The 15,104-nt window shown below is 35.8% G+C and overlaps 1 protein-coding gene across 1 annotated transcript in view; it reads left to right on the forward strand.

Moving 5' to 3' along the window:
* The first annotated feature begins 11,747 nt into the window (after window positions 1-11,747).
* Window positions 11,748-15,104, forward strand: part of LOC106977252 (uncharacterized) — a 38,502-nt gene continuing 35,145 nt past the window's right edge. The window contains exons 1-2 of the mRNA XM_027072676.2: window positions 11,748-11,835; window positions 13,782-13,927. Of these exons, the coding sequence (XP_026928477.1) occupies window positions 11,748-11,835; window positions 13,782-13,927 (234 nt within the window). The remainder of the gene's footprint in view (window positions 11,836-13,781; window positions 13,928-15,104) is intronic.

The following is a 15,104-nucleotide window of genomic DNA, read 5'->3' on the forward strand; positions in this document are numbered from 1 at the left end:
ATATTCACTACACTGAGATGTTGTGAGGTTCTAATGTGTACTATAAGGAGCTCATACATGTTGTTATCACTATATTATTTAATCTTTATAGTAAATCTCCAAGATGAGGAGTACCATCTCCATGTTGATGATGAGGTGAAGGAAGCTCAGGACAGTGACTTTTGAAAGATCTACTGCTGATATATGGTAAGACAAATATTCAGGTCTGGGTCTTATTACAAAACTTGAATTTTCCTATTCTTATTGTCAGTCTAAGAAGAAAGACAGCATATATCCAAGCCATACTGACACAGGAGATGTACACAATGTCAATGAGACTTAGATGTTAACAAATATTTCATCCAAGGAAGGCTACTAAGAATTTCTCTAGAAAGCAGTTCCGATACAGTCAAACGAAATACTTTCTAAGCAGCTACTATGTGCACAGCTATATTGAAGCTTGGGCCAAGATGATACAAGGCAATAACTAAATGTGGCCCCTAATGATTAAAATACAAAGAAAAGCCGAAGTGTAGAGAAGAGTTGTTCACTTCCAGTGACATCATTGTGATAAATTCATTGTAACCCAAAATTTGTCCCACAGCCCTTCAGAATTTGAAAATAAATTTTTTATAGCATCTCAAGGGTAGTACTGGTTCTCAGGGGGAAAGTGGTCTAGGTCTAAAAAACATATAAAGAACATCCATGATTCTTTAGGAAAACTTCCCTAAAAAATTAAATGCTTTTGAGTTACCAGACTCCCAAGACCAGGTTCTTAAGTCTCAGTGTCATAGAAAAGACCACTGATTTGAGAGAAAGGAAGCAGGCAGAGTTTATTAGAGATAGCGTGTCAACGGGGAGCTGACAAGAAAGAGGAATGTCCTTCTCTGATGGGGTAGCATGCCAGGCTTAAAAAAGCACTTTTCCAAAGGGTGAGAGGCTGGGAGTGAGGAAGCATCCTTCAGTCCCCTGGTCATGATTTTGTGGTCTTTACTTTCCAGTGGGCACAAGACAATCACAGGATACCTTTCTTCATGGTTGATATTCTTTTAGGGTTCCTGGAAAATAGAAATACTTGTGCAAACAGGCTTTAAATTGTTACTTCTAGGGGCGCCTGGGTGGTGCAGTCGGTTAAGCATCCGACTTCAGCCAGGTCACGATCTCGCGGTCCGTGAGTTCGAGCCCCACGTCAGGCTCTGGGCTGATGGCTCGGAGCCTGGAGCCTGTTTCCGATACTGTGTCTCCCTCTCTCTCTGCCCCTCCCCCGTTCATGCTCTGTCTCTCTCTGTCCCAAAAATAAATAAATGTTGAAAAAAAAATTTAAAAAAAAATAAATAAATTGTTACTTCTAATTTTGCCAGACAACCATGACTCCCTGTTGGCTGTTATCTCTGCTTTGTTCTCTGTCCCAAAAGAAGGTATTTGTCTCTAAATATATGGAAACTTTTAACCCTTGCCTGAGATCTGCAGCTTTAAAGAAATTAAGTCTCTTGTTTTCCCTATACTGTCTCATTTGTACCAAATGCCTGCTTTGCGATAGAAAAAAAGAAAGGGAGAGAAAATATTAGTGTTGCCAATTTTAGATAATCCTCCAGCAATGCCCATTCTTTAATGGCAAGTTCTTTCAAGCTTTACCGAAGAGGTGGATAGCTAAATAGATTGCTTATATTTTTGTCTTGTGTTTATATTTTATATATCAGGACATTTTAAGAAAAAATTATCTTGTGATGAGGGAGGTCAGGCATAAGCAAATAAATTAACCTTGCTTGTGTTTCCATCTCAGGCATTGAAGAACTTAGAGCAATTCACGTGCTGACGCTGGATCTAAAGTGTCTCACCATCACAAGAGACACCATGCACCTGGGGCGGCTCCCTTTCAGGATAGTTGGAAGATGTGTTATGAAGAATTTCCTTTAGAAACTCAACAATATATAATACCTAAATAATTATCATTAAGAGAACGTAGAGAATTTTCTACCTTTGTAAAAAGAGAAATATCAGAAATCATATTCCTTTAATGACATTTGGTTGAGAATTAAGTACAGAGAGAAAGTAAAGCAAAAAATACATACATACGTAAAAGCATACATTAGCCATTAATTTTTCACAAAAATTTAATGATCTTTTTTTTGCTAAAGGCAAGAACCACTGCAGAAATGTTGACTTAATTTTAAAAATAGCAGTCTGATATCATCTTATAAAATGACTGTTTCTTCCCAGGTAGCAGAAGTAGGAGACATAGACATATATCCATGCTTCATGAACCATTATGAAAATGAAGCGCGCATGCACACACATACACACATACACACACCACATTGTTTTCATCCCAGCCACAAAAATTAAAGAGCCAGTCAGTTTTTCAAGTCTGAATATTTTCATTTTGGGTGCCTGGTGTGTGCTCATAAGGGGCAGAAATGTACTAAGTATTATGCAAAATCCTCTGCAGTTCAAATGTATTGCATTACTTCTCATAAGGAGGAAATATGATAAATTCTACAGAGACCCAGAGTCAGACTGGTTCTTTCAAAAACAGATGATGAAATGAAACATGGTATTATTTGAATTTGCAATACATATAAATCCATAATAAAATCCAGCTGTGGGGAGCCTGGGTGGCTCAGTCAGTTGAGTGTCTGACTTCAGCCAAGGTCATGATCTGGTTTGTGAGATCAGGCCCCATATTGAGCTGCATGCTGACAGTGGGGAGCCCACTTCAGATTCTTTCTCTCTGACCCTCCTATTCTCTCTCTATCTCTCTCTCCCTCTCAAAAATAAACATAAAAAAATAAAACCCCAGCTGTGAAAAAGCATACTTTTATCCTGAACTGTTTTTCAACTGTTCTTAGGTCTCAACTACATAACAATTTCCTGAAGAAATCAGATTTCAATCAATGGCCAGAAAGAAAAAAAAAATCATGAGGTGTATCAATAAGGTGTATCAAAGTATATCAGAAGTCTTAAAGGCTACCTTTGGATTTCATAAAAATTATTTTCAGGATTTCTAAAATTATAAATAGGTTATGAAAGGGCGGGCCTACGCCAGCCGACTCCATCTTGTTCTGTGTCCTCCACCTTGAGTGACTATGTCCCCGACATGACCCCTTTTCCGGGAAAATCGCAGAAACCTCAGACCGCACCTCCTCCCCTTGAGTAACCTCCCGCTCACCCGCTCAAACTTCCTGATCAAAACACGCCCAGCGACCTGTGTAACAGGACTCCCACCCTTCCCCAGCCAATCGGCTGAGGCCACAGCCATTACCTCACCAACTGCCCCTAGACCCCAAAAAAACCTTTGTGCTTTTGAAACTCGCTCTCTCTCCCTGGTATCTCACCGCTGCGTCGGTGCAGGTAGGGGATTGAGCTCGAGCTAGCTGGAATAAAGGCTCTGTGCTTTTGCATCGGACTCTGCTCCCTGGTGGTCTTTGGGGATCACGAATTCTGGGCATAACAGTTACATGACATGAACTTATTTTTGAAACCATTTTCCTACTTCACTGGCCTTGTTGATTGGGAAATAGAATGAAGATGAATTAGATATTCTTTACATTCTTTTTTTAAGGGATAAGTTACATTTTCTTCTAATATTCATGGGTCTAGTTACACTAAATGGTCTTTTTGTTTGGGGGATGCAAATTGCTGTCTTTGCATCTCCAAGGGAGGCATCAATAAGAAACTTTGCAAAACAAGACACACTCTGGAAAACTCAAAACACTATTAAAGTTATGTGTTAACCAAATTTAAATCACAAGAAAATAACATTCATTTGAAAATGTTTCTACTAGTTTCCAGGATTGAAATATCCCAATACATTTGATTTTTCTGACATCCTTAAGAAATAAGTGACTGCAACCCAAAACAAGTAACATCAGCTTCTTTTCTCCTCTGACTTTGTAGTATAATGGATGAGAGTGAGCTGTATTGACATTGATTGCAGTCATGAATTGTAAAGATGCTTTATATGTAATACACCCCAGGAGGATTTTGTCCAATGACACTAGGATGAGCAGGTAATAGGAAAAAATGGATAATCAGAGAACCATGATCAGATACAGATCAGATCAGAACCCTCTGGGAGGAAATTAAGAAAATGATCCCATTTATAAAAGCAACAAAAAGGGTAAAATACTTGAGAATAAACTTAAAGGAGGCAAAAGACCTGTACGCTGAAAACTACAAAGCATTGTTTCAAGAATTAAGGAAAACACAAACAAATGGAAAGACATTTCTTGTTCATGGATTGGAAGATTTAATATTGTTAAAATATTCACCCCACCCAAAGCAATCTACAGATTCAGTGCAATCCCTAGCCAAATCCCAATAGCATTTTGAAGAAATAGAAAAACAATCTTAGCATTCATATGGAGCTACAAAGGACCTCAAATAGTCAAAACCACATTTTGAAAAAAGAGAAAAACCAGAGGCCTCACACTTCCTGACTTCAAGATATATTACAAAGCCACAGTTATCAAATGAATATTGTACTAGCATAAAAACTAACATCATGGACCAATAGAACAGAGTAGAAGGCCCAGAAATAAATCCCTGCACATAAAAAGTCATATAATCTTCACAAGAGTGCCAAGAACACAAAATGGGGAAAAAATAGTCTCTTCAAAACTGGTGCTGGGAAAACTGGATATTCACGGGCAAAAGAATGAAATGAGAACCTTATTTATCACCGTACAAAAAAGAAAGCAACTCAAAATGGCTTCAGAACTTAAATGTAAGACCTAAATTATAAATTCTTAGCAGAAAGCATGGAGAGAAATCTTCATGACACTGATCATGGCAATAACTTCTTGGGTATGGTACCAAAAGCGCATTCAACCAAAACAGAAATAGGCAAGCGGGAGTGCGTCAAGCTGAAGTATTTCTACACATCAAAGGAAATAATCAACAGAGTAAAGGGGGAACCTATGGAATAGGAAAAATTTTGCAAGCCATTTATATGATACTGGGTTAGTATTCAAAATATATGAAGAACTCATGCAACTCAATATTAAGAAACAACACAATTTTTTAAATGGACAAAGAAATTGAGTAGACATTTTTCTAAAGAAGATATACAAATGGTCAACAAGTATATAAAAACATGCTCATATCACTAATCATCAGTGATTAGTGATACACAATGAAATATGACCCCACACAATGAATTATCACACTGGCCATTATCAAACACAGACATACAAAGAAAAATTTTTTAAATGTTAGTAAGAATGTATAGACATTGGAACTTTGTGCACTATTAGTGGGAATGCAAAGTGGTGTGGTTTCTATGGAAAACAGTATAGAGCTTCCCCTTCAAAAAAATTAAAAAAAAATAGAACTATCATATTATCCAGCAATCCTACTTCTGAGTATTTATCCAAAATAATTGAAAACAAAATCTAGAAATGATTTGCATTCTTATATGTTTTGCAGCATTATTCACAACAGCCAAGAACTGCAAACAACTTAAATGTCCATTGGAGAATATGGATAAAGAAGTACAGTAGAGACACGCAGTGGAATAGTAGTCAGCTTAAAAAAAAAAAGGAAATCCTGTCATGCTACACATGAATAAGCTTTGAGGACATTATGATAAATGAAATAAGACAGCAGCAGAAGGAAAAATACTCCATGATTCTACTTATATGCGGTACATAAAAGTGGTTGAACATAAAAGCACAAAATTAGAATGATGGATGCCAGGTGCTAGGAAATGAAAGGTGGAAATGCAGAGTTTTTGCTTCATGGGTATAGAGTTACAGACATGTGGGAAAAAATATTCTAGAGGTTTGCTGTACAACAATGTGTATATATTTTACAGTACTGTACTGCATATTTAAAAATTTGAGAGTAAATTTCATGTTTATTTCTACTAAAATAAAAAAAATGTTTATGAAAGAGTTCTGTTTCACATTTCAACTTTCTAAACATTAAGACATTAGTGAATTATTGGCGTGCGTCTGGATCTTAATTTTGGCCCAGGTCATGGTCTCATGGTTCGTGGGACTGAGCCCTGCCTTGGGCTCTGCACTGGCAGCATAGAATCTGCTCAGGATTCTCTCCCCCCTCTCTCTTAAAATGAATAAATAAACTTAAAAAAAAAATAGAGACAGAAATAAGTGAACTATTGAAAGATCCAAAATAAGAGAATATAAGAGGATATTCAAAATACAAGAGGTATCCAAACTAATGTAAGTCCTTCTTCGTAGAAAAGTAAAGCTTATTCCTGAGTCTATAACATATATTAGAGCTTTTGCTTTCCATAAATAATATTTACTTGAGATACTGAAATACATATTAGCTTAGAGTACATTCCTTCCCATTTTCCAGGAGGATCTTCAATCCCCCTCTTTAACTTGAATAATTTAGCTTTTTATGAGATTTCTGTTCCAAGTAAGGCCCACATAAGGTTTCCTTTGAAGAAGAAAAACAATCCATATTTTAAAAAAATTATTGAAAGTTAGTGGATTCTATTACCTTCTCTCACAACAGAGAAATACAAAGTCCAGACAGGCTTAAGCTCATTCAAAGTCAAATAACCAGTGAGATAAAGCTGGTCCACAACTCAGAATCTCCATTCATGCCAGTGTTCACTATGCATGTGATTTTACCTCTATACATCAAAGTTAGACAAAAAAAAAAAAAAGGAAATCAATATTTTAAAGCTAACATGTACTAGAGATTATGGCAGGTAGTAAGACTGAAAGGTAAGAGCTGTGTCCTTTCCAAGAAGTTCCTGGGGTGCCTGGGTGGCTCAGTCGGTTAAGTGTCCAACTTCGGCTCAGGTCATGATCTCGCAGTTTGTGAGTTTGAGCCCCATGTAGGGCTCTGTGCTGACAGCTCAGAACCTGGAGCCTGCTTCAGATTCTGTGTCTCCTACTCTCTCTGCCCCTCCCCTGTTCAAGCTTGGTCTCACTCTGTTTCTCAAAAATAAATGTAAAAACTAAAATAAATAAATAAATAAACATTAAAAAAAATTAAAAACATGAAGTTCCCAACAACATAATCTAATGGAGTTTGCTTAGTGTTTAAAAAAAAAGATATGACATGCACAATTACTCAAAAAACAATATAAAATGTTTACAGTATATTTTCTGAAGTGGTCTAAGAATATAGTATATAGTATTTATTGTGACCTATATAGTGTATGTGGATATATTATGTAATTTTCATTAATAGAATGTGCAGAATGCAGGAGACAACATTTGCTCAACTCTGCAATGATCACAGGAGTATTGCTTTTTAAATTGAGAGATAATATGTTGATTCCCAACTCATCAAGATGCATTCATATAGAGCATCCAACATGGCTGGGGAAATAACTACTTTGTAATGTGAGCACTGACTAAAGGAATTGGAAAAGAGTAAGGAAATGAACAAGAAATAAATTTAAGTATCTAACAGACTATCCTGAAAGAGAAATAAACCTTATTGTGATTGGCCCTTTAAGAATTTGGACCAACTGGCTGTATATTACAGAGAAGCAGAGTTTTGCTTCAATGTAAGGAAGATCTCCATAATCATTGGAGTTATCCAATAGTGAAAGAGGGTACCTGAGGTACTGATTACCCAGTAAATGAAGATGTTGGATCTGGATAAGCATTTGGAAGAAATATCGTCAAGCAGGGTTTCTTAGACTTATATGCACATGCATCACTGGGGGGTCTTGTTAAATGAAGATTGTGAAAAAGTCTGTGAAGGCGGAAGTGTGATCTTACATTCCTAAGAACTGTCTAGGCGATGCGGATGCTTCTAGTATATTGCTCACACTTTGAGTAGCAAGCATGTAGAACAATTAAACACATTTAATTGGTACCTCAAAATAGGTGATTTAAATTTTATTTGAGGCCTGAGAATTTATTAGACTTTATTGCTAAGTATGCTATAAGTAAAGCTGCTGCTTGGTTAGGAATTATCTTCTTCACCCTGACAAAAAAGAAAAATCTTTTGAGGCATCAGTGAGGGAAAATGAATTGCCTTCTCTAAAGACAAGGAAATCCCAAACGCACAAACGTGCTGCCTAATTTCTGCCTCTCGTAATGATATTTATGACACACACACAAAAGGTTAATACAGGCCTTTTGCTTGCAGCCTTTTCGTGGTATTCTTTCATTCTGTTAGTCCTCTGTTGTCTTCCTTAATATTGTTGGAAGTAAAAACTTTTCCTGAGATACTTGCATTAGAGACATGCTGAATTGTTATATGGATTTCAGCAAATTGCATGTGGCAGCTGAAATGCTCGAACATTTTTGACATCCAAAGTCTTCAGTTAGGATTTTTTTTTCTTTCACGGCCAAGTTATGATAAAGACCAATTAAAACTCTGACCACTTGGCTAGAAAGCAGCTGAGTTGTATAACTCTTATAAATGAGACTGTCTGAGTATCTTCCCCTTAAATATGAAAAATTTGGAACACTATTTAGCTTGACCATAATTAAATCTTTCATTCCCTCAAGGAAATGAGGGTTGTTTTTTCTCTACATGATTGATTTTGGTTATTTTACCTTCATATAAAGAATGTTAAAGAATAAAAGAGTAAACACTTCAAAATAGTTTTCAAAATCTGTCACAGAATAGACACAACAACCAATTATTCTTCTTTCTCCCATTATAACGATTCAAATAATAGTGGGGAAAAAGTTTTTAGCTTTGTAGTACAATGTTCAACTATGAGTGCTAGTATCCAAGCAAAGAATTCCAGTTACCTTCAAAGAAAATAAGTTGTAACATCATTTCCAAAAAGCTAAAGGGAAAAAATTTTTAAAAAGTCTAAGAGACATTCTAATTCTGACAGAAGTTTCCAGAATGTCTACTAATTAACAGCAAAAATATAGAGTACATTGATTGGTTTCCTCTCAATTATATACAAATCATGATAAATTGGAGTAAGGAACTAAGCTTCAGGCTTCGTGCTCAGGCTAATGGAAACCATTCTATTGTTTTTGGAATGATAAAAAGAATTCTTGACTTGGGAGAATGTAGGTGACAGTTAATCTTGATTCACCCTGTTGGTGGAAAATGAAACAATATTTCCTCTGGGTTCAGATGTCAATCAATGAAAACACAATCCTCGTAAATAAATAAGGTTGCGTTATCTCATCTATTTCTTTGCCTGCTTCAGAAGAAGCCTGTCACAAAACCACTGTAGAAGATCAATTTTGGAGAAGGCCTGTGAATCAGAAGTACAAAATGGTCTCTCAAAAACAGATTCCAAATCAAAAAAGATTTAAGCATTTACGGCTGGGAAAATATTTCTCACAGAAACAAGTGGGAAAAAGGTAGATATTTTGAAAAATAAATAAGACATTCTTTCCCTCATAAATTATATATATATCGAAATTTGTAATTTGTAATATGTAGTTATGTATTTATGTTATATATAATGTATATATGTACATATATGTTTATATATAAATAAAAATACATATGCAGAGATGCATATGTATTTGCATATCACCTACATGTAATAACACGTGTGTGTGTGTTTATATGCATATGTATACAGGTATATAATGTGTCTATATATTTGTATATACATATCACTCTCTGTGCATACATATGCATATTTACATACATATGTATATGTATATATTGGTATATATGATTATAGCAGGAATTTTAATTTGAAATTTTTAACAAAAAATTCAAAAAGCAGAACATGGAAACCAGGCAAACCATATGCCACCGGAATTAGTCAGGAGTAGCACAATTCACGTTTTTAGGTTATTTGCGCTGGGATCAAAGATAGCAATGACACACTTAAATATCAATTTTGTTTTAAAGAGTCTCCACTTTATAAAAAAAGAATGCTCTCTGGAAATGTTTCAGATTTGGCATTACTTTGTAATGACTTCACTTTCCTGAATATAGCATACATTGTACAACGTGCCTAATCCCTACTTCTACTGTTTAAGACCAGCTAACAAAGTCACTTATTAAAAGGGAGACACACACACGGGGCAGAATAGCTTGCTTGGAACTCTCTCTAATCCCTTATGCTAACAGCAAATCCTCCTCTTAGCAGGCCCTTAAAGACAGCTATATGTTACTTGATTTGGCACTGGTATCAAATAGAAGTTGGAGATCTATACTGAAGGGCTTCAGAAATACGAACTTTAGAATTTTCTATAGGATCAGACATAGGCTGATTCTGATTTCATGTGTTTTTTTCTGCTAGCTTTTATTCTCCTCTTAAAAAATACAAGCTGTCACAGAAGACTCTAATGAGATGAGAGTACATGGTTTGTTGACTACATAAGCTTTTGCAATTTTTATGCTATCATTTATTTCTCTTGTATGAGGCTTAGGTCTCTTTTTGGACTACCCTCTTTGCCTCAAGACTACACTCATATACATTATTTTCTAACAATGTTTTAATTTTGGATATTTAATTAATGCCTTATGTGTTTGTATTTTTATAAAAGTAATTTAATTCTAAGTACTTTTAATATAATTATAATTTTGTTGCATTTAATTCCTATTTATTATTCACAATCACAGGGCTTAAGCTCCTTTTACTGGCATTTCTCATTTTTAATGCTTATGACCTTCTATGCACTGGGATTTAATATTTAGATTATCTTCTTGTTTTTAGGAGCCGTATATTTTGGAATCTCTAGCTTTGAGTAGTAGGGTTTTGTTTATTTGTTTCTTGTCCTGTTCAGCACCTATTTCATGTCTCTCTGGTAAGAGCATCATGGGCACATTGATTTTGTTCTACCCATCCACCTTCCCCTCCCCAACCCACCATTGCATTCAGTTGTATTGCTTTCTCTCAATATCCCCAACCAGCCCTTCACTCAGATGTGTCACAGTCCACACAGTCAGAGTCTTGAACCTAGGAATTTGAACTTTCAAGGTTGAAATCGGATTGAAAACTGGGGGATCCGACCCATTCCACTTGTCACACCTTGAAGATGCTCTCATTAATTATGTCCATCTGTCTAGACTTCTGATCTTGCTCTGCTATACTTCTCTGATGCAAGGATCTTCATTTTTTTCTTTGAGCATTCCCTTGTTTTTTCCTGACTAGTTGTCTCCTTCTTCTTCCTCCTTCCCTTCATCTCCTCTTTCTCCTTTTTTGTGTGTAACCAAATAATTCTCTTAGTCATGTAAAGTATGTAAGTAGTGATCATGTCTTTAGTTCTGTTTCAGCTGTGATTTTTTTTAAATAATATATGTGATTGAGATGCCTATGCATTGTGTAACAACTGCTTACATTTCCTTTCTCACTAATAGAAATCTGGATGCTTAATTTAGTCACATAGTCTCACATATATAGTCATTTGAGTATGTTCTAGTCAATAAAATGCAAATATCACTAGTATGTGCAACTATAGAGAAATATCATTAAAGGGAAGGAATTAAGGCTGAATCACATGCGCCCAAAATTCATATGTTGAAGTGTTTATCCCTCATATCTCAAAATGTAACCATACTTGAAGAAAAGGTCTTTAAAGAGTTAATAAAGATAAAACAAAGTTTTTACGGTTGGTCCTATTTCAATATGGCTTCTGTTCTTATAAGTAGAGGAGGTACACATGGAGGAAAAACTATCCGAAGACAAAGAAATAAGAGGGTCATCTACAAGGCAGAGAGACCTCAGAATGAAACCAACCTGTCATCGCCTTGATATTACACTTCTAGCCTCCACAACTGTGAGAAAAATAGTTTTTATTAAGCCACTCAGCCTGTGATATTTGGTTATGACCACCTAACCACACTAATAAGAACGGGTGTGTCCTTTGTGACTTTTCACTCCTGTCTGCTATAACATGGAAGCAATGGCTGGAGCTTGTGCAGCCCTCTTGAACCAAAAGATGGTAGCTGCATATACAGGATGTACAAGGGAGAAGAGTGGTGGTAAATTCATCATAACAGACCTGGTTATCTGTAACTTTTTTTTATGATGGTGAAATAAAATAACATGTTGTTAGACGTACTGCTATTTTATATCTCTACCCATTGCTTGTGATTGCCTTGACCTAATATTAAGTTGAATCAAATGCAAATTAATATAAAGATATTTATTTTTCACCTATAATAGGGAGATAACGTTAAACATGAAAAAGTTATAACTTTCTCTATAATATCTATACTATCTATTATCTAGGATAGGGCCACACACACTACTCTTAATACTTAATTAGCAAATCTTAATATCCTCCCCAAATTCAGCACTCACCTACTCCACAAAGTTTTTATCCTGGCAAATTTTGCCAAACTATTGTTCCCAGGGAATATTGGGCATTTACAGTGATAATAAAGACAGTAGGGAAGAAGTGTTGGGTCAAAGCATATGTAAGCAGGGTAACTACTGACAATCCCTCATGTGACTAATTTATGATGCTAGTGAACTAACCCAAGTGCAGATCTGAGAGGATTTTCCTGAGCTCGATTCTCCTAGTTTGTCGATGGAATGAGTTAGGCTCTGGTTTGAGCCTCCTCAGAAGCAATGACAAATGGAGGGCAAACTGATGTCAAGCCACAGAATCTTGCACAGATTTCAACCAAATCAGAGGCTCAAATTAGCAATCTACTGTGTGGGTAGAGAGCATTTATTTACCCAAATTTGGAATCAGAATTAAGCAGTGGTGAGCTCATCAGTGTAAATGCTGATTTATCAGCAACATAGATTCAACTAATTTTTTCCTTAATTTTTATCATTGTGAGTGTATCATCACAAGTGAACAAATTCGGTTAGTTATTGAGAAGTCATAAATGTAAGGCAGTGGCAACAGGTGCAGAATGGGAAGTAAGATCCTGGGTTCCAGGATTTGTGGCAATTCAGACGCACACATCATGCTCTGTTGTGTTACTTCTTTCTTTAAAAAACTATTTTTTAATTCATTAACATACAGTGTCATATTAATTTCAGGTGTAGAATTTAGTTATTCAACACTGATATACAACATCAGTGCTCATCACAACAGTCCTCCTTAACACCCATCACCCATTTAACCCATACTCCGGTAATCATCAGTTTGTTCTTTATAGTTAGGAGCATGTTTCTTGATTTTCCTCTCTTTTCCCCCCACCTATGTTCACCTGTTTAGTTTCCTAAAATTCCACATCTGAGTGAAATCATATGGTATTTGTCTTTCTCTGACTGACTTATTTTGCTTAGTATTATACTCTCTAGATCCATCCACGTCATTGCAAATGACAAGATTTCATTATTTTCTCTGGCTGAGTAGTTGTGTTATTTCTAATGTAGTCTATAAAGCCCCTTTGAGCTGTGGAAACTGGTGCTAGTATCTGATATCTCCTATCTATAGGGAGGAGTCCTACAAAATTGTCTAAGGAGATGAAAATCACATTACTGTTCAGAGGGTTTCTGGAAGTGGGAATTGTTAAAAATACATAGCTCTCAGCTGCCTTATCTTCTTGTTTTCCTGTCATCTGATGCATTTTACCGTATTTAGAGAGAAGAGGATTAAGTGTGTAGATGGAGGTATTAAGAAAGCCACAATGAAAGTTTAAGTTTTATAGATACACATGAAGAGATACAAATACAGCAAACAAACAAAGCCTTCCATTGAGTGATTCAGTCTTAACTTAGAACTATTTACAGACACCCTCATACTTGTATACTAGTTTATGAGCAATCTATGGTAAGAATGGACAAAAATATTGCATATCACTGATTTTGGAAGCATCACTGATTTCTAGACTAGAGAAGATTGAAAGCAATGATTATCAAATGACCTGAGATATAATACAGATATTACTTTACAAACAATATAAATAGCTATGTTGTTAGGGATGATTATCCTATTGGCGTCCAATTGTGTGTTGTGATCGGGAAGTGCCGTCGTCGTCTTGCAGGGTGAGGACAACTGATCAGCCTCTTGGTGGCTATTTGCACAGAGGGCATGTCCGGGATACGGGCCAGGGCCGCGTGAGCTCATGTCCTGATGGCCTTTCTGCAGTAGGAGCTGCCCGGGCGAAGACGGTTTCTGTTGTTCCTCTTCCTTGCTCTTAGGTGCCTTAGATGCAACTTCCTGAAAGTTATACGCTAGTTTCCTAATTTTAGATAGTCTTCTTTTGACACTTACTCGGACATATTCTTCAAAATAAAATTTTCCTTTTCTTTCTCTTTCTTTCTTTCTTTCTTTCTTTCTTTCTTTCTTTCTTTCTCTCTCTATTTCTTCCTTTCTTTCAGAGCTGCTGCCCATCCTTCTGTATTTCCACTACTCTTTTCTTGTCAAAACAAAAGACTCAAACATCATTTTAATATGTGATAAGACAGCTAAGGAACATGGTTTGTCCAATGAACAAATTGGGAAATTGCCATTTTTATCCTCCTATTTTCAAAGGCTTTTGTTTCAACATAATTGGGACTCAAGATCCAGGAGGAGATTTGTAATCTTATCTTTGTTGTAAGTTACTGGAAGTCAGCACAAAGAATGTAAAAAAGTAGCTTTTGTTCAACTTGAGAAATGCCATCCTGTCTCTATAAAATAATGATCCTGAAACACCATGTAGATACAGTTTTATTATAAAATTATTCTCTCAAAATGAGGGAAAATGTGTTCATATTGAAGATATAGGATTACATGATAGCTATTAATAACATTATTTAATACATATTAAGTGTTTACCATATGCTTTATATATTATATGTATTACCTCAAATAATGATCACAACAACCCTATCAGGTAGACACTCTTATAAAATCTTCATTTGACATATAAGAGAAATGAGAAATGAAGATAAGTTGTCCAAAGTCACAGCTCATAAGAGGAAGAACCACGATTTGACTCGAGGCCGTCTAGCTCTAGCTTTTGCTCTTTTAACCACTGCATTTCACTGATTCACTGATATGGAATATTTAATCCTGCTTTTCTTTGTACATATGATAGCATTTCTGAACTATGTTCATGAAGCTGTAATACACTGGCAATTTTGAGAAATGGGCATTGCTGAACTATATTAGACAGTACTCTACTGTGAGTAAAAATGAATTGATAAATGATTTCCTGATTATTGCTGATGTTATAATGTTCCATGGAGGAATTTAAATATGGAGACCATATTAGTTAGTTTTAATAGAAACTATCCCAAGTTAGCCTAAGCATAGCAAGTGAGTTCATGGCAGTGTGGTGGGACAGTTGTTTTACATTAAAGC

The sequence above is a fragment of the Acinonyx jubatus genome, chromosome D1 (genome assembly GCF_027475565.1).
Source record: "Acinonyx jubatus isolate Ajub_Pintada_27869175 chromosome D1, VMU_Ajub_asm_v1.0, whole genome shotgun sequence".
NCBI lineage: Eukaryota > Metazoa > Chordata > Mammalia > Carnivora > Felidae > Acinonyx > Acinonyx jubatus.